At 44.2% G+C, this 23,111-nt stretch overlaps 1 protein-coding gene across 10 annotated transcripts in view; it reads right to left on the reverse strand.

The window, feature by feature from the left end:
• Positions 1–23,111, reverse strand: part of RUNX2 (RUNX family transcription factor 2) — a 221,399-nt gene that overhangs the window by 131,845 nt on the left and 66,443 nt on the right. For all 10 annotated transcript variants that reach the window (XR_008448936.1, XM_054061038.1, XM_054061039.1 and 7 more), the window contains 2 exons: positions 15,394–15,550; positions 9,603–9,707 (listed from right to left, as the gene is read on the reverse strand). Coding sequence is in view for 9 of the 10 variants with exons in the window: in XM_054061038.1 (XP_053917013.1) it covers positions 9,603–9,707; positions 15,394–15,550 (262 nt within the window). In the remaining variant the exon portion in view is untranslated. The remainder of the gene's footprint in view (positions 1–9,602; positions 9,708–15,393; positions 15,551–23,111) is intronic.

Here is a 23,111-nt window from a genome sequence, read left to right on the forward strand (position 1 = left end):
GGCACTAAAGCCCCCTTTAAAAGGTTTATAGAACGACAAAAGGAGTATAAAGAAGCATTTCAAAGCTGTGTGCTACTGCAGTTGCCAGTAAGCCAGGTACTTTGGGTAAAGCTGCTGCAGGTACCTGCACGGCACCGAGAGCCTGCCCTGTGCTCCGAGCTGCTCGACATTCCCTCTGCAGTCAGCGTTCACCATCACACACCTCAGAGATGTGCACACAGGCACTTGTAGACACAGACAGAGTGGGATAACCCAGCTTGTAACACATTTGTACATCTCTTGCTTGACCACAATGGGCCAGAGGTGACCCACTGAGACACCATATTTAGCTTTTAGACAACTAGAATTAAGGAGAGTCAATCCACCCTGCATCCCTCTCTGAAAATTTTGCCCATATGTTCCTTTACAAAAAGGATTTTCATTTTGACTGCTCAGCTGATGAATTAAAACACTGAATAATTCACATTCACAGCTCCATCACTGAGCCCTCTTCTATAGTCAACACTTCTGTCTACAGCGGTGGCAGTTTTATTATAGCGCTGGTTTATACACAATTGCCCAAAGACATCAGAAAAGACCACAAGTGGGACTGGACCCATAGCCCAGATCATCAAAGCCAAAGAGTGTCCAGTATGAATGCAAAGGGTATATTTCATGAATCAAGAGTTTATGGTGATATGAGACACGAGGACTAAAAAAATAAATTATTCTTAATTTAATTGGTATCCTAGAAACCTGGAACAAACTCTGTCACACCTCATATGTCTACAGCATTTGATAAATACATTAGATAAATGGAATTAATTAAGTGTATCCTTATCTAAGAATCTGAACCTGGGTCCCTGATTATGTATGTACACATGGAAAAAGAAGAAATGTATTCCATGTCTAATACATTCTGTACTCCTAAAAAGTGGTCCGTATCACACAGCGACTGAGTACTTTATTTCTAGGTCTCCATTCTTTTCCAGCTTCTATTCTACTGAGAAACATAAGTCTGGATTTTCAAAATACATCAGATTATGATCACCACTCATTTTTGATGGGTAACCATTGGATTTCTGATTCTTTTTAGCACGGTCATTAAAACTTGGTTTCTTTTGCAAATTTAATTTATGATTTACCATCTGTAAACAAACACATACCTGGTTCTACAGTGCCTGCAAGCGCCTACTCCTTTCCACGAAGATGCTGCACCAATATGAAACTGCTGTATATAATTATCTACCCGATTCACAATGTGTGAAACAATGCTGTGGAATATAACGAGCTAGAAATCCTGTATCTAGCAAATTTAACTACAAATGTGAGCTGGACTCATCCATTCCTCCCACAGTGCACATCTGTGGTGCTTGTGGAGGTGATGATTTTCCTGTTGAGCTCTAAGAGCAATGAAACAAAACCCCATCAAGTGCCTCTGACTGATATTTAAGACTGTGTCTACTACTGCAGGAATGTGAGAGCGAGAAAGTGTACAAAGACTTAAGGAAGCAGACAACTAATTGGCATTACTCACATGGATTACAGACAGGCAGGAAGCAGATTCTACACTTGTAAGCACCCTGATTAATACCTGTTTGGCATCCTGAGTTTAAATTAGCAGGGCTGCTGAAGAAGCAGAGTATTATAAAGTGCGAGTAAAGTTCACAAAATGCACGTACCAGAGTTTGAAGAGCGATGGAAGCAAAAACCATTCATGCTGGTAATAATCAGGTAAAAGGGTTTGCCTGCCCACGCTGCTGGAGAGATTACATCTCAGAACCAAAGGAGAATGGGCAGCATGTTAAGTCTGGATAAGGAAGGAACAATTAATATGTTCTGATGTGAAGAAGGAATACCAGAAACACAGAGTATTTCCCGATGTTAAAAGAATCTTTAAGCGTGTTCCCCAATATTCTTTACCTTTAGGCAACACCTCTAAAGCGTATCAGCACCTTTAGATTCTTTCTTATGCAGCCACAATGTTTCAGTTAGGGTGAGAATCTTATTGAATACTACGCCTACAGCTAAATAACCTGAGTTTTTATCTCAGCAGTTCACACAAGCTGAGCTGAGCAGGACCTGAGCTGTACTTGACTGCTGAAATCATGCAAGAGGTGATAACGATGCCCTGGTAGACAGCATTCGTTTTTAAGGCACGTCTCTACCGCACTCATTACAGCAGCTGTACAGACACTTCAAAGTTAGCTTTAAACAATTCCTGACGACGTCAGAAAAGTAGCATGGACTGTTCATAATGCAACTGAAGACACAGCATTCACCCAGGAAGTCTGGCAAACGGTGGGTTAACCCACGGTGAACTCCACGTACGTGTGACTGTCCTGCTGTCACTATCCGAGCTACCTGCCTTAAAGCTAACCCAGCTTGTCCGAATTTCACAGCAGTCATTAGGAACACCTTAGGTCGGTATCCCAATCTCATCTGATTTCAGGCACCTCAGACACGGGTGCCCAGTCTAGGCAAGTCACCTGTCCTCCGTTAATAAAGAACAGAAAGGGATGTGCTCTAAAGCACAATTCACTGTCCTTCTAGATGGGCATTAAAATAGGTGGGGCAACCACCCTCTGCAAGTGCCTGTGTCTTCTCCTTCACTTCAGGGGAAACCTACCCTGCATGTTTAATTTTTGGAGAGCTGAAAGGCACCCTCAGTCAACAACAAAGCACTGATGTGCTGAGTAAGCTGGTCTGCTGGAGATGCAACAGGGGATCTGAGCAGACGCATGCATTAAGGGACTCAGTTCTTCGTAAGAGTAAGGTTTCCGGTGTCCCAAGCATACTGCAGCATGAGATCATTACTATGTTTCTTCCCCTGAAGTTTCAATTAAGTATGATATTCTTCCTCATTTCCTCTTCTGCATTCCTTGTCTGGTTAAATCAGCATCTGTGTTTCATGTCTGGGATGACTGTGTTTCAGTGGAGAATGAAGTTTATATGGAGAAAAAAGGTAAATTTCATTCAAAATTTATAAAGAAATTTGAGATTGCCAGCAGCGTGAGTGGAAGAACTACGTAAGTAATCCACTTACGCTACTCTGATGCAGTGTCCCCACCACACATTTGCCCTGTTCCCTACTTCCAAACCTGATTCAGAAAGCGGAGGGAGAGGTATAAGAGGGGCTACATTGAAATGTGAGAAAAAAAAACCCTCTGCTTATATAATTAGCAAGGAGCTAAAAGCATCACAAAAGTGAAGATTAAGTGCACTTGAAGGAAAAAGCATGGAACAAAATGGTCTGAGGAAAGCCTTTTTTGTAGCATCTTCTTCACAGTACCTGCATGGAGTAGATGCAGGTACTTATAGAAAGTACCTTATAGAAAGGTACTTATAGAAATGGCTTTTCCTTTTTCTTTCCTCATAGTCATGCTGTATAGACATAGAGAGCGTAGAGAGAGAACCCACTTATGCTGTTGACTTAGTGTGTTTAGTTATAACCTCTTTTCCCACCCGTATTTTTAATGGCGATTGTAAGCTATTCAGGGCAAAACTCTCTTATCGTACACACAGCCTGACTATAGCACAGCGAGGCCATCATTTTATTTGTAACTTAGAGAGACCTTCTGAATACAAACAGCGAGGCTTGGCAGTATCAAAAAAGCACCGTGATGGTCACCTCACATGCCAAACGTACCAGGAATAGACTGTCTGGAAGCAGCATTCCCTCTACAATGAGATGGGAACACTCTGTTCTGTTGACAAATACAAACCAAGGCTGCTTTACTATTGGTGAGGACATCTTAAAGAATGGTTTTATGCTCAGATTTGCCTATTTGTTTTACATAATCTTCTCAGGGCCTTTTCCCTCCCACTGTAACAGTGAATTGCATGGTCACCTCCCTGAGCAGTAATGTCCTCCTACGGAGAGAGTCAGATTGTGTCATGTAGATCACTGAGATTTCAGAACTGTGGCGTATGAGTTCAAGCCATGACTGAACCAAGCAGGTTTCACTTTCATCTCACACTATGCACTACGCCAGCAGATAAAAAAAGGTATGATCGCTGGAAAATACAGTATTTTTACTTTCCTAGTCTATTACTCAGAGGTTGAGGTTTCTTGCTCTCTAGCCACAATGGAAAAAAGAACTGACTGGTCTTTGGGATGCAGCTACCACCCCGACAGCCCCCTGGCCACCTTGCTCCAGGAGCACACATCGCGGTGGAGGGGACCATAAGAACCCCGCTCTGTGAGCTACACTCCCATCTCAAACATACACCTAAACCACGGGCACACGGAACGTCTGCCACCTTTGACGAGGAACACTTGAATCATCCCACCAGCTTCTTTCAGCCTCTGGGAATGCTCAGAAGCTCCAGTCCCCAACTAATAGGTTTTCGTGAAATAACATATTTGCAAAAGAATAAACCAGTGGCAGATGACAGTAAGTGAAACTCTGATGTCTTGCCTTTGACACCGGTGTTGTACTACTGACATCAGAAACACTGCGGCTCCTTACAGGGGACCCGAGTGCAGTACGTGGACTGTGGTCATGTGCTACCGAGAGTCGCAGAAAAGAACCTACACCCCGAAGCACAGCCATGCTGAACACTTCTTTGGCTGCACAATCACACTTCGCCTCGTTTCTCACAAAGGGGCATTATAACAGAAACGTTGAGCTTTCCAAAGTCATTTAGAGCAACTTTCAAACGGTCACACCACCCACTCTGCCTCCCTCTGCTCCCGCTGACGCTGGGAGAAATCCGGAATAACCCAGCTGATCTCAGTAGAGATCTGTCACTCTGAGAGATACCAGCGCGAGTCACAGATTTTCTGACTTCAGTTTGGATGAAACCCCAGGACTCGTTCATCATATCTCAGTGTATTTAGCACTGACTTTAATTACAGACGTCCTCGCCGTGCCAAAACGCACGCAGACGCAAACTTCCGCGTTCAGTGCCTGCAACGCATCGCTTGAAAAAACTGCGATGCTACACTTACAGCCGGAGGGAGATGCACAAAGTAGGACCTGTCTGTAAAATTTCCTCTTCTTCTGCAAACTCTCGGTCTGCGTCGCCCCAATTTACCACAGTACAAAAACCCACAGTCCAATCAATATATTCTTGGGAAGGAAGGGGGGCCGGGAGAGTGGTTTTTGAAGGCAAGCCAGAGAATACTCTAAACGGGGGACACACAGCGTGTTTTAACTGCTGTGATAATTCTGCATGAAGAGATGTTAAGGATCCGGCTCCTTGCTGTAGCATGCCATGTGTCCCTGAATAAAATTACTGCCATGCAGGCTGTTAGCAGAGGAATGCGTAAACAGACAATGTATCCTTGCATCAGTTCCACAAAATATTGCACAACACAAATGCCTCTCGATGTGTCATTTCCTGCTTGGCCACCAGCCCAGCTCCTGACAGGCAGTCAACAAAAAAAAAAAGAAAAAAAAAATACCAAAAAAAGAGAAGAAAAAATTAAATAAAATAAAAAAAAAAAACCCTGAAAGATTTAAAGCTGTTCTACTCCATAGCACATTCCACTACCCCAGACTTATCCCTCCACCCTCCGCCTCTGAAAGAAAAGAGGGAGAACTTCCTAAACACTCTTATGACTTTAAGTCGAGGAATCTCAAAAATCTCAATCACTTATCTGCGTTTTATAAGCCGAGTCGGCCAAACAGTTAATGTAAGGGCAGAGCAGAACCTCTCGCCGGCTTTCGCTGGCTTCGGCAGCGTGCACAGACAAAAAGGTGCTGTTTGCTCATACCTTTCATCACACGTGCACCTTGCGAGCTGCGGAGGCAGAGAAGTATTCGGGAGTTGAATGAAGCACAGCAGTTTGCTCCTACCGAAACGCTTTGATTCAAAGCTCAGAACCACTTTTCCATTCAAGCTGATAAAGAAAACCCTGGTCAGTGACTTCTGAGACTGCCTTTGGAGATGAACTAAAGTCTTTGAAAGGCAGGCAAAATATAAAAATACTCAGACTTCTTCCCCCTTCCTGATGATGTCCCTCCTGGCTGGGTTTCCACCAAAAGTAGCCAGAAAGGAGGACATCTCCTGTTCTACAGGTACTGCTACAGAAGGGCAAATCATTAGTTCTGTATTTGTAATGAGACAAGGAAATGGCATTAAAGGGGGACTTAGGCAAAGGTTTGGGGTTTTTTTTTCTTCTGTTTTTTTCTTCTTTCAATTCCTTTACAGTGATATCTTGCTATCTGTCGGTCAGTTTTGACCTCATGTCAACTCATTTCTCCAGAAAAACTTCCTTCAGTCCTCCCAGCTGGAAGGCAGCTCTGCTGGCTATGATGTGCATATGGCAGAGGTTTTCTGCTGGATATGAGGAGAGAAGAATATCTGCAGGATTTCCCAACGACTCCCAAAGATCTCATACAACCCTGCCTCCAGACTCCATCAGAGTGCAATGTGCTGTCTCAATCCAGCGCAAAGACTGTCCAGCACAGCAGATGTCCCTGGACGGTAATCCACATAGAGTGAAATAGATAATTAAAAATAAATACAGCTTTTCCAAGGACAGACCATCAGAAGGCCTTTTCTCATACAGAAATGGGCAGGTTTTCCTAATGAAGCAACCTGACATCACTGTCTCCATTAAAATATTTTAAAATAATAACAGAGAGGCAAGGCAGCAAGCTTCTACAAGCATACGTTTAATGTGACTAAATGGCACTTACATTTAAAGAGTCTGACTTTTTGAAGTGCTGAGCATCCAAAACACCAACCGGAGACACTGCATGCCACGACTATTCGGCACTCTTAAAAGTCAGGCTCTAAATGATTGTGATATCTGTCATGGCATTGCTGCTGCTCCCGCTGCTGCTGGAAAGCACGCAGCGCTCGTTCGCTCGACTCAACTTGCCAGCAGAAGGTCAGAGTGCCTTGCCTATAAACAAGCCTTACAAATTCCCGATCTGAAGCATGATGTCATGTCTTAAAATGATAAGCTGGCAACAAAGTAAATGACATTTTGTAAAGATGTGCATGATTTTATGTTTACGCTACTTAGAGTGAAGGTTCTAATAAGTCATCGGTTGTGTTCCTTTAAAGGGAAGTTTTATAACTGAGATGAATCACAACTGCAAAAGATCAAAGTTAAAAAACATCAATGATGCCATGGGGTACTTTTTAATCTTGTAATGAATGATGATCATGTGCTCTTATGAAGTTGGTCCAACTGCCAACGCCAGATGTGTGTATTAAGAAAAAAGTTGTTTGTGATGTGACAGCTCTAGTTGAGCTGCCAGAGAGAGGAAAACTAGGATAACATGCTTGAGATGTCGAAGTGAATTACAGATGCTGGCAGAGAGGGGCACTATTTGCTGATACATAATTTGTTAAGAAAAACACATTTGCTATCAGAGCCACTCGTTGACTTGAATTCCTTACTGCCCCCAACCACCTAATTTTCCTTATGCAACGTAAATGCCAGATAAGCTTCTCGAACGATTATTGCCAAACAGTAATAAATCTACACGAGCGCAAGGGCTCGCAGAAGGAAGCAATGAAATTCTCACAGCACTTCTTGAAACTCTCACAGTACTTCTTCTGCAGCTACTTTTTCCCTGAAAACTCAAATTTAATCAGCCATTCTAGAGGTGTCCTAGACTCAAAAGCATCAGACTGCGGTTATAGGACCAAACTGATCCCAAAGTAGAGCTTCCCTAAGCAGTTAGCCAAAATACTAGAATTGGATGCATGAGCTCACATTTGTCTTTCTTTTAAAAAATTAAATAATAATAATAATAAAAAAAAAGATTAAAAAAGACAATTACTTCATCTGGACTATAAGAACTAAGATACTGAGCATTCCCAGGTTCAGCTGCTCAATAATAGCAGATAGGTGTAACAGACGACTGCTTTACAGGTCTGCACTAAAAACCTTCAGCAGAGTTTGGCAACCTTATAAAGCTACACGAACACAGCCTCACTTTAAATCCACTGCCCACCAAACTGCTTAGTCCCAGTGCAAGCAGTTTCCCTTCCTGTGCTACACAGGGTAGTCCACACTATTCTCTGCACCATTTTCAACTCCCTCAGCTCCTTCACAGCATCTGTATCCTCCCCTGGGAGATTTCCTTATTTTGCGGATACCTCAACACGTGGAAGCAGCCTCCAAGTGGGAATGGCTAAATGTTGTGTAACTTAGTTCCTAGATTTTACTCCACGAAAGCAGTTTGCCCAGTGTCTCCATAGAAGCTACACGGAGTGTCAGCCGCAGGTGAGAATTAAACCTGGGGACTGATTCAGCTCAGGAGCGAAGAGAGGACAAAAATCCCCTCGCTGTGACAGGCGGACACGTCAGCTATGAGCGGGTAGCAATGCAAGTATCTACAGAACAAATACAACCACAGCTACTTGCTTTTTCTTATCTGTTATTCAAGGAGAAACTCTACAGCCTGGACAATTCTTGCAGAAGGCATTTCAGTTCCCCGTCTCGCAGTGTAAGAGGAGGTGACACCGCAGCGTGTATTAGCATGAGAAATACTTAACTGCATGAATTCCATCTACGCCTTTCTACTCCTTCTGTCTTTGTGTTATTTTAATCAGAACTCCATGAAAGCTCCTTAAAGCTCTCATTTGTATGTGTAGATCAAAGGCAAAATAATTATTTGAGATGCTTCCATTATAGGGATTTTTTTTAGTGTGGTTATTCACCAAATAATTCTTAATCTCTAAATGTAATTTAAATACAGCTATTCCTGGTTAATCCAATCAATTTAGAAAATGTTGTTCTAGTTAGATTAAGAAAAAAAACCTCCAGAACTGGCTCATCAGTGATACCCATATGATGTGAGACTGGCTCGATGTGCTAGACAGAGAGACAGCCGGATAAATCATGATGGATTAACCAGACTTGACTGCATCTAAAAATAAGCGCTGCTCATAAAACTGCAAGAACATGACAAAACACAATTGACATAAAAATATAGCCAGGGATCATTGCAAATAGATTCTTCGTAAGTCAGGAAGTGCACTGCTATGAGATAAACGTGCTGAGTGAAAACCTGCTGGTCTACGTTTAAATTAAATACACTTTCTGTGCACAAATAAGAAACAAAGACCACGCTGTTGATATACTGTTTTTTTATCTCTCTTTGGCCCCCAGGGGTCTGTGATGAGTCCATAGCTGAAAACCGATTTCAGGTATGATGAGATTAACCAGGTGCATTAATTATCTAATGGCAAAAGAATTTAAGGGCAAACAAAAAGGCACTATATTATACATTTTCTTTCTGCACTAAGACTGATCCTGAAAGATCAGTCCCGTATTTTGTTCTATACATCTTTAGTTGGAAGATTACAGGAGTTTAGGGAGTTCAGCCTGTTGCAGGATAGTATCTATTATGCCTAAATTAGATTATATATAAGTATAGTGGGGTTTAGTTCTCATTTACACTGGCAGATAATATATCAAGACCTTGATGTGAATGAGAATCAGGATCACGATTGCCCAAATGCAGCCAAAGCACTTCAGTGCGTGTTTAATGCAAGTATGTGTGTGGTCCAATAGGCTCCAAATTAAGCATGCACTTACATATTTTGCTGAGCAAGAACCAATGTTTGACAAAGATATATATTTCATTTATGGGTTTCTGTTAAACAAAATTAAGCAGACCTAAGTGCAAAAAAAAGAATATAATACTTACTTCTTGGCTCCCTTGGCCCATCCACTGTAACCTTTATAGCTCTGTGGTATGTAGCGACTTGGGGGGGATTTGTCAGGACAGTTATTGTCAAAGTAAAGCTCTTCCCTACAAAGGGAAAAAAAAACAACAAGGAATGAGTGATTACAACATGAAAACAGTCACATGCGTGTTCAGTGAAGATTCAGAGACGTTTAAAATTATTCCCTGTCGTTACCACAATCGTGAAAATTAAAAACACAGCTGACCATAGGAGTTTTCCTCCTCTTCAGTTTTACCCTACATCAAGAATATGTCCATGTGTTGACAATCTAAATGTTCCTTATTTAATAACGGGTCATCACACAATGACAGAACAAAAGTGATTCACTGCTGAGGACAAGCCAAATTCTTTGCTGCATTGAAAGTGGTGTAAATCCAAAACAAGTCGGATCACTTAAAATCTTACTCCAGTTTTGCAGCTGTGTGACAGAGAGCAGGATGTGGCCACATGTTATTTACTCCACACAGTTCTATCATTTCATTTGTTTGACTTGACTACAATAAGATGAGGAAAGAATATATCTTCCTCCTGGGAGTCATTTTAACAGGGAATCAGTGTCTCCTGTCCTTCATATGCCAAGGGTAGTATGATGATATCATTATTACTGGAACAGGCTTTTTTCCCCCGACGTATATTCCATCTGCGAAATAGTAAGAAAGCCCTCAACTTTCTCGTGAGGGTGAGAAACTGCTTTGTACACGTACGCTGCTATCGTAAGGCTGCATTCCTTTATTTATTTATCTTTCAAAGCTCGAATTCATGCAGCGATTGCACAAGATCGTCCGGAGCCTTGAGCTGAATGAAAATGTTGAAAAGAAATAAATAAAGGGAGCTGCCTGCGTCTGAGCGCACATTCTCACAAGGCGCTGGCCCCCGTTCGGGAGACTCACTGACAGTTGTAATCTGTTAGATATGCAACCGTTAGTCACGTCAGATAGTCAAAACTGAAAACTGTTTCAAGACAGGAAAAGGTGGGCGTACAACAGTGACTCAATAAAACAGTCAGCAATCTTCGGCCTTCGTGCTCATTTAAGCTGCTACTTTTCCAGACTCTTAGAACTCTTTTTTTCCCCCTCCTCCCTGTGCGTATACGTGCATTTTTGTTACCAGGGCTTTTCCTCTTGCTGAACTCTGAAGCCATTCAATCAAGGCACAAATCTTAAACGATATGTAACAGGGCAAACTTGATGCAAGTTTTTTTTTTTCCAGCCTAATATAGAACAGCTTAGATATAAAGCATAATACAGAACAGAGCTTTGGCTGTCAAATCTAGTAATTGGTCTTTCTTTCTGGTCCAAGTCATATATCCCACAAACCTGCCCGAGACACGCATCATTTATTATCAGGAGTGCAACTTCAGGCTGTCTTGACTATATTTCTCATGCACTAGAATGTGACTTTCTATTTTTTTTCTTTTTTTTTTTCTTTTTTTTTTTTAAGGAAATAAAACTGTCATTTACAGCAAAATGATTTTCCAGGTGTAGCTGCTCCAGCTGTGCCCACCTCTCTGAGAGATGCAGCTTAGAGGGCAGGTCAAGACCCCGACAAAGGTACAAAAAAGTCTCTGAAGGCCTCAGTGGAGATGCACTGCTGACGGTGGCTTTCCCCAGTTTCACTGGGAATAGGATTATTTCTCAAATCTTTGGAGAGCAATCACCACAGGAGGAGAGCGGGATGTCTGTAGGGCACGGCAGTCTTTGTCCAGCCCTGCCCATCCGTGATTCCTCGAGGTAACGGTGTGCCCTTCCAGCCCACAGCGTGTGCTTCAACAGCCTCCGGACACGCAGCAACAGCCCTGTGGGAGCACACAGGGCTTCCAACTCGCTTAGGGCTCAACAGGGTCTGTGCCTTTTATCCCTCTCCAAATAGGAATTCAGCCTGTCTCTGGGATATATATAAATACAGTCCACCAGGACAGGCTTAAGGACCCCTTCGGTGCCACCTTATCATGTCAAAAAGTTCTGACTATTAAAGTGTATCATGATAACATTCAGATCATGGATACCCATATAAAAATCAGCAAACTATTACTAAAAAAGACACTGAAGGGATTTTCCACGCACCTTTGAACGAAGAATTTGGCTCTCTAATGTTACCGTTCTATTGATATGCCAAATGCATGTAAAAGGATCAATCACGATCAAAAACGAACCTTACAAAATATGCTGTTTCTAAGACCCCGTAAAATCACGTCTGCAACATTTTCTACACTAAAAACACCTCAGCAGGATACAGTGGCCAAAAACCGTGCATTCCTTCATATCTAAGAGCTACATTTTGACCTCTCCTGTGAGCCCTTCTGAATTATTTATCACCTTTCAGCTGCCCTAAGCAGAACAGGTAAGCATCTAATGCGAAAGGGAAGCTGCCGTTGGCCCTTAACTGATTTTCTAATCAGCCAAAGCATTAATGAAGCAACAGTGATGAAGCCCCTCGCACTCCGTAACCAATACATCGCTTCATGGCGGGGAGCTGCGCAGCCCTGCCAGTGCCCTCGGGTTCCGGAGCTTTCAAGAGATGATTTACATATTACGGGATTAAGATCAAAATAAATTTTTAAGGTCCCCTGGTTCACTGATGCTTATGCCGTCCACAGATATTTCAAAGATATCCCTCCTCAGCCACGAAATCCTTTAATGCACTTTTTATCGCCTTTCTTTATTGCCCTTAGTCATTTCAACTACCCCCTTTTAGGGGCTAAAGACTAATTGTAGTTCTCTGTTATTAAATCCCCATCCAAGCAGTCATCTGGCACCGCTGTTTCGGTGTGTCTAAACTGTGCATTCTTTGTTATTCACACATGTGAGCAGAGCTGACACAGGGGAGGATGAGACAGACACAGGCTGAAGCACCAGGCAAAGCCCAGAAATCGGCTTTGAAAGGACACTCAGCAGCTTGTGCGCGTCGCTTGTTTTTTTTTCAGTTAGATGCTGATGTGACTATAGTGTCAGGACACAACAAAATTAAGGTTATGATCCTTTGCTTATTAAGATAGGAATTCTTTCTTCTCTGCCCTGCGGATCAGGCTTGTAAAAGTGAGCTACTGCCTCAAAACCACATACAAACAACTTCTGCATTCACATAAAGTTCCCCAGTTACTTATTCTTATGAATAAACCCAGAAAAGGTGTTTAAGAGAAATTATACAAACAGAAACGTGAAGCTTCTGTCAGGCGAGCAACATTAATATGTATAAAAATCAAGTTTCTCCATTGAGCCATGGGAAGCCAGAAAAAACGTGGGAGAGGAGGTGAAGTGGTAAGTTGATGATTCAGTTGACTCACAATCAAATTTAGAGATACAGAGATCAAAGAGCGAGCTGCTTAGAAAGATGTAAATCTAAAGTAAGGAACAGGTGTGGATTAGTTCCTCGCCACTGAAAAAATGATTTCTTTATTACTTTATTTTTCCTCTTCTACTTCGAGCCCTGTATCTACCGATACTTGTCTACAACAGGAGCTTTTTCACTTCTGTTTGCAACTACTGCTTTCTTGTCTTGCTAATTCTAAGCACAGTTCTAAAAAGCTATCGTTAATGATAACTCTTTCTCCTTCTCTTCCAATCTCTCTCTCTCTCTCTCTCCCCTCCTCTCTCAAGTCTGGAAGACAAGTCTGGACCAATTTCTCCATCCTGCCTCTGGCAGCAGAATGCAGCATTTCAGATCCTCCACCGAGTCCCGGCTGCTTCAAAGGAAAAGCCCTACTTTCTTCCGTTAAGATCATAAGAAATATAGGGGGAGGGGGTCAGCTCTGTTTGGACATAATTACACTTCATCAAAAGAAGCTTTCTTCATCTTCCATGCGTGAAAAGTCTGCAAGCAGTTAAGTCTGTCTTTTTTCTTCCTTTTTTTTTTTTTTTTTAAATATAAAAATTGCTATTTGGGAAACTAGCCAAAACTCAGAAAGCCAATATAGTAAAACAGTGCACACCCTTTGTTTTTCTTTGAAGTCTCTTAAATAAATACGTTGAGGGTTTGAAAAGTACACTATCGCTTTTCCATAGATTCTACCCAGATTGATCAGAGAAAAAGTCTATTCCAAGTCTGATAGACACAAATGTACATCAAACTGCTGGAATTGAATTTTAGGAGGTTTGTGTTTGTCTGTAGCTGTACCTACTGAGGCTTTGGTCCCTCTGTTTCATTTCCTACCCTTTAATAAAAAGTATATATCATAGGTTTCAAATGAAATTCACGGATCAGAGGTAGTACATCACATTTCAGCTCTTTTTCAGTGCTACTGAAAGACTGATACACTGCTGAACTTTTACTGTAAGGCAGTAGTAGTGACGGAGTCAGAGTATTTCAAACCTAATCCATCAGCAGAATAACAAAGGAGACTGACTCACTTTAGAGAAAGCAAGACAAATGGAAGAGATAGGTAACACCTTATCCAAAAAGGCAATGAATTCCATATTCATACTGCATTACTGTTGCAACAGTTATCCTGTCTTTCAAGTTATTTTTTATTATTGATACTTTTTCGGTTGTAAAATGTTAGAGAATTGTTGGCCAGGCCACTAAACTGAAAAAAAAAGCCCTCGTAAGCCACACTGATGGGCTCACCTTCACAAAGCACTTCTGAAAGTGTGTTGGCTGACTCAGGCTCTTTAGGCCTCTGTCATACGTCTAATTTTTTTTTTTTAAATACAGTTTCCTTCCTTAAGATGAATCACAACTGCTTTCTAAAGAATATTACTGTAAAATTAGCTTTATTGCTAATTTCCTAGCACAACTGTTCAGCTTCTGATGGTTTGTTTTGCTCCATGCAGGGTTAGCTTAAAAAAACCCAGATAATTACTTCAAATATAGAAAAAGAAAAAAGGTTGAATCAACAACTGATATAACTAATCTCTCTGAAGATTCCTGCAGCAAAAACTGAAGTGCCAGCTTACTTCAAGCTATTCTTTCAATCATTACCTGAAATGTGAAAGCAGCTACCAGACTCTTAAAGAGGAATTCTTGCAAACATGCAATGATTACAAAGGCTTTCTACGAGTGCAGTGCAGCTTCCAGGTTATAGGAAGCTCCTAAACAGCTGGAAGACAATGACAGCACTCTGCATCTTCAAAACAACAATTGCCATTTAAAGTAAAGATTAAATCTAGTTCAAGCCCAACCAGCAATTCATAAAAAAAGCCAACCAGTTTACTAAGAAGAAAAGGACAACTTATTTTTGCAGGTCATATGCAGTTTGATTGTAAAGGGCAGGGAAGTCACTAGAAAGCTCTCCACCCACAGCTGTAAGCCCTTAAAGAATACAACCTATAGCACATGTGACATGCAAAATCCCCTTAATTACAGGGCTTCTACAACAGCTTCAGAAGCAGCTCTGCAGCTGAAGGGAATCCTCCACCTCTGAGTGCTGTGGTGCGAGATGCACTATTTCACCCCAGAAAGTAGAGTCAGAGACTCCAAAACCCAGATCAGAAATATGACCATTTTCTTTTACCTTTGCTGTGAAACTAAAATATGAAAGCGGGTATTCTGTAAATCATTTTTCAAAACCCGTGTGTCATAAAAATGTACAGAGATGTGGGGAGCCAGAAAACCCTAAGAGAAAACCTTAAGAGAATCTCTTAATTTGGTTCGAACAAATGCTGGAGGCTGAAAAAAACCCACCCATTAATTCATGTCTTCAAAGGAAAGGCCAACAAGGAGTTATTTAGAGATTAATCAGTATTTCATTCCAAAGCAAGGGACATCTAGACACTGTTTTACTTCGTTAGGGACACATGCAACGCAATGGCCTACCTCTTCCACTTCTGCCCACAAATCGTAAGTCATTAAATCTGGCCACCTGGTTCTTCATCACGGCAGAAGCATTTCGCAGCTCTGCAGAGTAGTTCTCATCATTTCCAGCCATGACGGTGACCACCGTCCCATCAGGCACTTCTCCTAAGGCCACCACCTGTGGAAAGGGGAAGACAACCACAACTCATGAAGTAACACTTGGAAAACGCGTGTCTCCACACCAGCTTCACGGGCTGCCATGCTCATTACGAAGCTCTGTGGCAGCTTCACCAGCCGGCTGTGGTGAAGAGTCATGTATTAGCTGCACACAGAACAAAATGCCACATCAAACAAAGAAACATCTTGCATTGTCTCCCTTTCTCAGAGCCTAATAGGGAGTTTCTTCTTTGTTACATTTCTTCAGAAACATTCAACGTCCTTATGTAGAGTGCATGGTTTAATGCGTCCTGAAGGCCAACTTTGTTCTTGGCAACCAGCAAACAGCGAGAAAACATGAGGCATGGCTCATATCCACAAATTATATGCGGGAGTGCATTTGAAATGGAAAGTTGGAAATTACTATTAGCAGCCATATCACCCAGCTTTCGTTCTACTTCTCTTCTGGTTACACCCATCGCTCCAACCCCAAAGCTCCTCAGACTTCAAGCTAGAGTGAAATCCCCATCTACCCAACCCCAGGGGTGGCACGGGGGCATTAGGAGACAAAGCTCTCCACCCAACTCGCTGCTGCAACGGAGCCCTTCATGGCTGGAATTCAAACTCTTCAGACGCAACATAAAACAAAGGCTGTATTTCCTTGCAGGCATGTAAATCTTCATAGCGCTTGCAAGAGTCGCATGTGGTTAGCGCCGATACCTCCCTCGAATTCCAGGACAGGTGAACAGAAGATATCAAAGCATTTCTCCTTACGTTTCAGCTAGCTGACAGTCACATTTTCATGCTGCAGTGGTTGTGCAGCGCTCCGACACCTGATTAGGTAGACCCCACAGAGCGGGCAGCTACTGTCTTCAACCTAAAGCCACCCAGGGACACCTACAGTGTTACTGCACACTGACTTTTCAAAGTGAAAATAAACAGGAGTACTACATTACAAGGAAGAAAATACACACGTTTCTCCACATGGGGCAAAAAAAAGTCCACAAAAGTATCAAGAAAATAATTTTCTTTTGCCCAGTTAGCTAATGGTGAATAAACTTATAACAAAAAGAGATTCAGAAACACTGCATGACTGAGCTTGAACAAAAAACACCCCACCTTGATATACGAAGTCTGGCCCTTGCAGTTCCTACCAGTTTACATGCTCAGATACGACTTTTTCTATTAATCAGAATAATGTATTCTGTCTCCTGAAATATATATTACATTTTGTCATAAGCCCTGCTTGAAACGTCTTTCCCATAAATGATCCTGGCTGAAACTAATAATTGCAGGTTGCACTGCAATATTAGTTAAGTGGAAAGAATGAGGAGTTCTGCATATACGGGGAGAGCATTATGTGGCCCGGAGCACTGCATAATGTTTCTCTAAAACAATAAAAACTAATGACAAAGGTATAAAAAAAAATCTGAAAACATTTAAAATAGACTGTATTACTGAAAATTACAGCTCGTCTTATTTAAAAGAAACATTGACAAGAAAGAAGAAAGCAGAGCTGAAATGCTGAATAAAAAGGATCCACCCTGATGCTTTTCTGTTTTTTCCATAAAACACCAGGTAATACCACCCAAAAGCAAAAAGGGAGTTTTGCTACAAACTGCTGTGAGGTTTCTGTCTATCAAGCAAAGATTTCACTTTAAAGCGATATGAACACCCCCCGAATATAAAAACACAGGAACCACGGTTGGGGATAAGATCTGAGGTCCCCCTGCCTCGCTGCCTTGGGTCTGACACCAACCGGGGCTGACAGCTTCAAAGCCAGATGGAAGGAATGACAAACAATAATCAAATAACAATCTGCTGAACGGATTATAGAGCCGACTCTAACCCCTAATAAATCGATATTGGCACGGGGTTCCAGACTGCTCATAAAGCACTCCCCATACTTGTGATGGACCACGTTCTCTCCGGACAGTCCTTTATCCAGGGGAGTTGCAACCTGTGCTTTTTATATCTCACGAAACAACAAAAAACACATTAACTCCAGAAATGTAAAGAAGCTGAGACCAGAGTAGCCTGCCAGGGGCCTCGAAAGAGGGAGCAAAACGACGGCAGCCTCAGCTCACCTCCTGCTCTCCAGGTAAGCAGAGCATGGAGCAGGCAGTGGCATCCCAACCCCATCCCAACCTGGTCCCCGAGCACGGGGACAGCCTCCAACACCTAGGCAGGAGGGAGCAAAACCTCTGGGAAGGTTTCCCAGCCTCCCGGCTGCTTTTCCGAGCTCGCCTCCGTACCCTCTCCAGCGACGATGTCAGTTCAATTAGTGGGTTTAGGCATCAGCCCGAAACCGCACGTGCCGCTGCCAGAGTCGCGGGGCTGATTGCGCCTCGCCAAGAACGGCATCGTCACCCAAATGCACGGGCGCTCGCCGATGCCACAGGGCTGCTCGTCGCCTTAGGACACCCAAGGGAAAGGCAGCCAAAATCAGAGGTGAAAATAAAACCCTTGGCTGATAGAGTCCGGTCCCCGCTACGCAACAGGACTAAAGTGCTCATTCTTTACCTACTTTCTTTTTTGCCCCAAAATATCAGAAAACTGTTGCGCACACGCATAACAGCACTGGTTAGAAAAAAAGCTTTGCAAAACAAGTTTGAAACCTGAAGAAATATACATCATTTTGAGAATCTGACGAAGTATCTTTACATGCTGGAAAACTGTTGGCATAAACCTTGATTTGGTGATTTTAAGCCATTATCGATCAAAAATTATTTCTATGTTCTTAGAAACAGGATTGTAAGTGCGCTATGAAATGAATAAGGGCTGCATAAAAAAATAAAGATTAAAAATAGCCCCAGTGCATGCTCCTTACCTATAACTCAATCATAAATTTCTCTACTGTTTCAAAATCTTTGTTTTTCCTATTAAATCACCTACACATTTGGGTGTTTAAAAGTAGGTTTCACTCTTGCTTTTTTGTAATTTTTTTTTTTTAAACTGAAGCTCAAAAAGGTAGATGAAGTCACAAAATAAAACCAAAGCAATTCTTACAAGTTGAAAATAACTAAGTATTTTTTTTTGCATAACACAATTCTCGTCTGGTTAGGCAACCTGTTTGCCCAGTTTCGGTCCAGTGGGATTTGAACTGGCCAAAGCATGTACCCTGAAGACGGAAGTTACAAGCACGAAGCAAAACTCCTGTACAACACTAGGTACTAAGACTTTCTGCAGAGTAAAATGCTTGTTTTGCAAAAAAAAAAAACCCACAAGTGTACACGCTAAATTGTTCCTCTCGAACATTGCTATCTACACTTCAACAACTTTTCTTGCAGAACTCTGAATTGAAACAGCCTCCGAATGTAAAATCTTCCGTATTGAGAATGCCTTTTCCAGAGATTGCCAAAAGAGCATCTGATACTATTAAAAATATTTTAATGTTCTGTAACTTAAAACAGAATAACTGATTTGCACTACTTTTTGTTTCAAAATATACATCTGGGCTGACAATTTATACAGCAGGTTTCAGCTTGAAGCTATTTAAAACAGCTGAGTTATAAACTCTGAAAATTGGGGTTTGGAGTGGAAATGCTGACAGACCCTTAACTACTGTGGTGCTACCGGGGAGAGGCTTTAGACTTCGCATCCCTTTTTTTTCCCCTGCCTTGAAGTCCACCATGGCTCTTTGCTACTATCCGCATCAGGCAGAAGCCACTCGGAACAGGGAACGTGGCAATGTGGGTCTCGGTGACTTTCAGTGAACGCCCAGCAAGTCCCACAAACAGAGGGCCAAATTCTGACAACTCTCCTCAAACCAAGAGCCGCTGGCTATTAAGAAAGGAATACAATTTGGACCCAGATGGGCCAGATCTATTTTTTCTATGCTGAAATATCACTTGACAGAGTTATATTAATAGAAACGTGTCTAATACTCTTCCCCACAAAACCAGTTTGCATTCACAATCTTCTTATTAATGCACTCAACACGGACTCCCACCCCACGGTGTGTAAATATTAATACTTACAATTCAAACCGAATGCTAAGCCAGCATTATTTCAAAAAACTACAATCAAACCCAGCACCGTTTATAACAGACTTCCTCTCCTGCTTATGATTTATATCTGTTTTCTTATATTAAAACAGTGCTATATCCAGAGTGCTTTTTAACTAGAGCGCTCTGCGAGAGAGTTATGACACACTTAACGCACCACTCAAAACATTATCATCGACTTATTATTTATTGCCCACGAAACTTCAAAAAGTGTGTTGTCTGCGAGCTGTTTTACTTTCAAGTTACTGTTTGGCCAAGATTTCTCTAGTCTAAATCTGTCTTTTTTTTTCCAGAGATTATTCCCATTCTGTTCTATCACAGCCAAGTGTTTCACAGTTTGATATTTGCAGCTTCTTTGGTCTAAAAGTATTGGACAGCTGCACGAAAGTCACATTTTGAAAATCGATTTGTAGAAATGGTCAAAACTTCTTCAATTGAGTTTTAAATTAATTTATTGGTAAATAGGGGTGTATTTCAGAAACTGCTTAATCACATACTGCTTGTGAAAACAGCAGTACCAGCAGAGGGGTGAAAGGGGCAACACGTACTCCTGATGTATAAATTGCTCAGCTCTATACCTCCCTGCCAGCAATTAAATATAGGGCTCAGATATAAGACATATACGTATGAACACAAAAAGATCGGGAAATTCACTAATCCTTTTTCTATCCATTTATCACGTGTGAGGATTCCTATGGTAATAATATTCTAAAGACTTTAATATTTAGCTTAGATCTTTCCCTTATTCTAATGAACTGCGACCGCATCCTTTGAATTGCTGAAAGGTAAGAAGGCTCAGACATTTCAAATGAAAACCCCAGTGCGAGGACAATAACGTTGGAGCTCTCGTGTCCCTTCTGCAAAGAGTAACCATAATACCAACTTAATCTAAGGCTTAATTAAATTACAATCCCAATTCTCCAAAAGCTCCTCCTCCCTACTCCGAAGCCCCTGTGAATCAGAGCTGCTGTGATCCACACCTGGAGAGCCTTTCAGTGCTACACCGAGTCACAAAAAACAGAAGACGCCCTGTTTCGCTGCTATTTCCACGCTGCCCGACCACTGCGACCCACAGAAATAGGCCCTATGCAAAGAGCTCCTCTACGAGTCCAGGCTGCTTCCCCCACGGAAGAGCGCTTGACTCAACTCGAACCCGCGCCCTTATTACATTTCCGAAGCAAAGCTTCATCTTTATCACCAGTCACCTTAAATCCAGCTCATTTCACCACCTCTGCTAATATTTCCCTGATAAAACAGTCGTGATAACACAGCGGGAAACGCAAGAACGAGGCAACGTTCTGGGAAGGCACTGGGTGAGACCGTTTCCAAACTCTTCAAACTCCCGAGCGATTTCCAAGCGGGTTATTTCTCACATAGAAGGGGGAAGAGCACCGAGACTCTTGCCGGGACACCCCATCCCAGCTCCGACCCCGCATCCCACTCCAGCACTTGCTCTGGGACACCCCAGCCATCACCTTCACCCCTCCCTAAGACCACAGGGAGAAAAATCCAGAGGGAACGCTTTCCAATATTGCTAGGGAAGGAAAAGGGCTTTGCTTTAAAGCATGCACTTATTGTTGTTATTATCCCACTTTTCAAATAACTCCTTTCCCCTCATTAACGCACCACAGGGATGCAGACAGAAAATGAGAAGCAGCATCCTCGGTGTAGATCGGGGTGGTTATTCCTTATTTAAACCTGCGAGAGGTCCTCTGGACAGTCACTCCCTCGCTTGTCCACCAGGAGAAGTGATGGGGTCCCACCAGAAAGCCGGGGTCCCACCAGGAGCCCCATCCCTCCCTTCCCAGTCCCATCACAGCCCTGTGTCCAGGGCAAAGCCACAGTCCTCCCTCTCCCACCCCAGCATGCTTCAAGGCACCCCAAATCCCCCAGGGATGGGGAGGGAGGCAGGGGCACCCCCAAAGGTGAGGCGTGGGGTTCCTCAATGCGGGGGGGCTCCTCAATGCGGGGGGCACACACTTTGCACTCCCAAACGGAGCTCCGGCCAGGGGGTGAATGTGGGTTTCCTGGGCTGCAGGGTCTGGGGGGACAAGGGGGTGACAGGGGTGCTGCTGAGGGGACACAGGAGCCCCGTGGGGTGATGGGGCAGCTCCTGGGGGGCGTGCTGGGCTGGAGAGAGGGGAAAAGTGGGGCGCACAGGAGCCGCTGCAAGGGTGAGGGGGGGCAGAGCAGGCATTACGGAGGGGCAGGAGGCAGCGTGGGATGGGGGAGCACCGACGCTTTGCAGGACAGGGGACAGGAGACACTGCAGGAAGGTTGGGGGGAGACATGGGGGGCACAGGAGTGAGGCAGGGGATGAGCACGGAGCAGCACAGAGGCGAGCGCAGGAGGCACAGCAGGACCCGCGGCACAGGGGCTGCTGCAGGATGTGGGCAGGGGGGGCACTGAGGCACTGCTGGGCCAGGGGTGCAGGAGATGCAGCGGGACGGGGGGTGCAGGAGATGCAGCGCGACAGGGGGTGCACTGAGACACTGCAGGGATGGGGGGTGCAGGAGATATTACAAGGCTGGGAGTGCAGGAGACGCAGCAGGACAGGGATGGGATACAGACGCCACTGCAAGACTTGGAAGGAGGGGAGATGGGTACCGAAGTTCCTACAGGACTGGGTGGGGGTACAAGCAGAGAGGCCCCTGCAGGGTGAGGGAGCACCGGAGACACTGCAGGGCTGGGGGGGACACAGGAGCCCCTGCAGGCCAAGGGCACGCAGGAGGCATGGCAGGATGGGGGGACACAGGGGCTCCAGCAGGCCCAGGAGCGGGGGAAGACACAGGAGGCATTGCGGGGCTGGGGGGGGGACGGGGGACACGCGACACAGGAGGCACTGAAGGACATATGGGGCACAGGAGGCACTGCAGAACGTGAGGAGGGGGCACAGGAGGCATTGCAAGAGCAGGGGGGCAGAGGAGCCCCTACAGGGCTGGGGGTGCAGAGAGGTCCCTGCAGGGCTGGGGGGGGCACAGGAGCCCCTGCGGGCCAGGAGGGCAGAAGAGGCATTGCAGGGCTGGGAGGGGGCACAGTGCAGCCCCTGCAGGGCTGGGGGGGCACGGGAGGCATTGCAAGAGCCGGGGGGCAGAGGAGCCCCTGCAGGACTTGGGGGGCGGCACTGCAAGACAGGGGTGCAGAGGAGGCATTGCAGGACAGGGAGGCACAGAAGCCCCTGCAGGCCTGGGGCACACAGGAGTCCCGGGGGGGACAGAGGAGCCCCTGCAGGACTGGGTGGGGGCAAAGGAGCTCCTGCAGGACTGGGGAAAGGGGGGGACACGACACACAGAGATGCCCCTACAGGACAGGAGGGGGCGGGGGGGGGTGTGTACAGAGATGCCCCTGCAAGACAGGGGGGCAAAGGAGCCCCTGCAGGACTGGGGGTGCAGAGGTGGCATTGCAAACGGGGGGGGCAGAGGAGCCCCTGCAGGACTGGGGGTGCAGAGGAGGCATTGCAAACGGGGGGTCAGAGGAGCCCCTGCAGGACTGGGGGTGCAGAGGAGGCATTGCAAACGCGGGGGGGGGGGGGGGGGGGGGCAGGGGAGCCCCTGCAGGACTGGGGGTGCAGAGGAG

Source organism: Cuculus canorus, chromosome 3 (genome assembly GCF_017976375.1).
Source record: "Cuculus canorus isolate bCucCan1 chromosome 3, bCucCan1.pri, whole genome shotgun sequence".
In the NCBI taxonomy this organism is placed as follows: domain Eukaryota; kingdom Metazoa; phylum Chordata; class Aves; order Cuculiformes; family Cuculidae; genus Cuculus; species Cuculus canorus.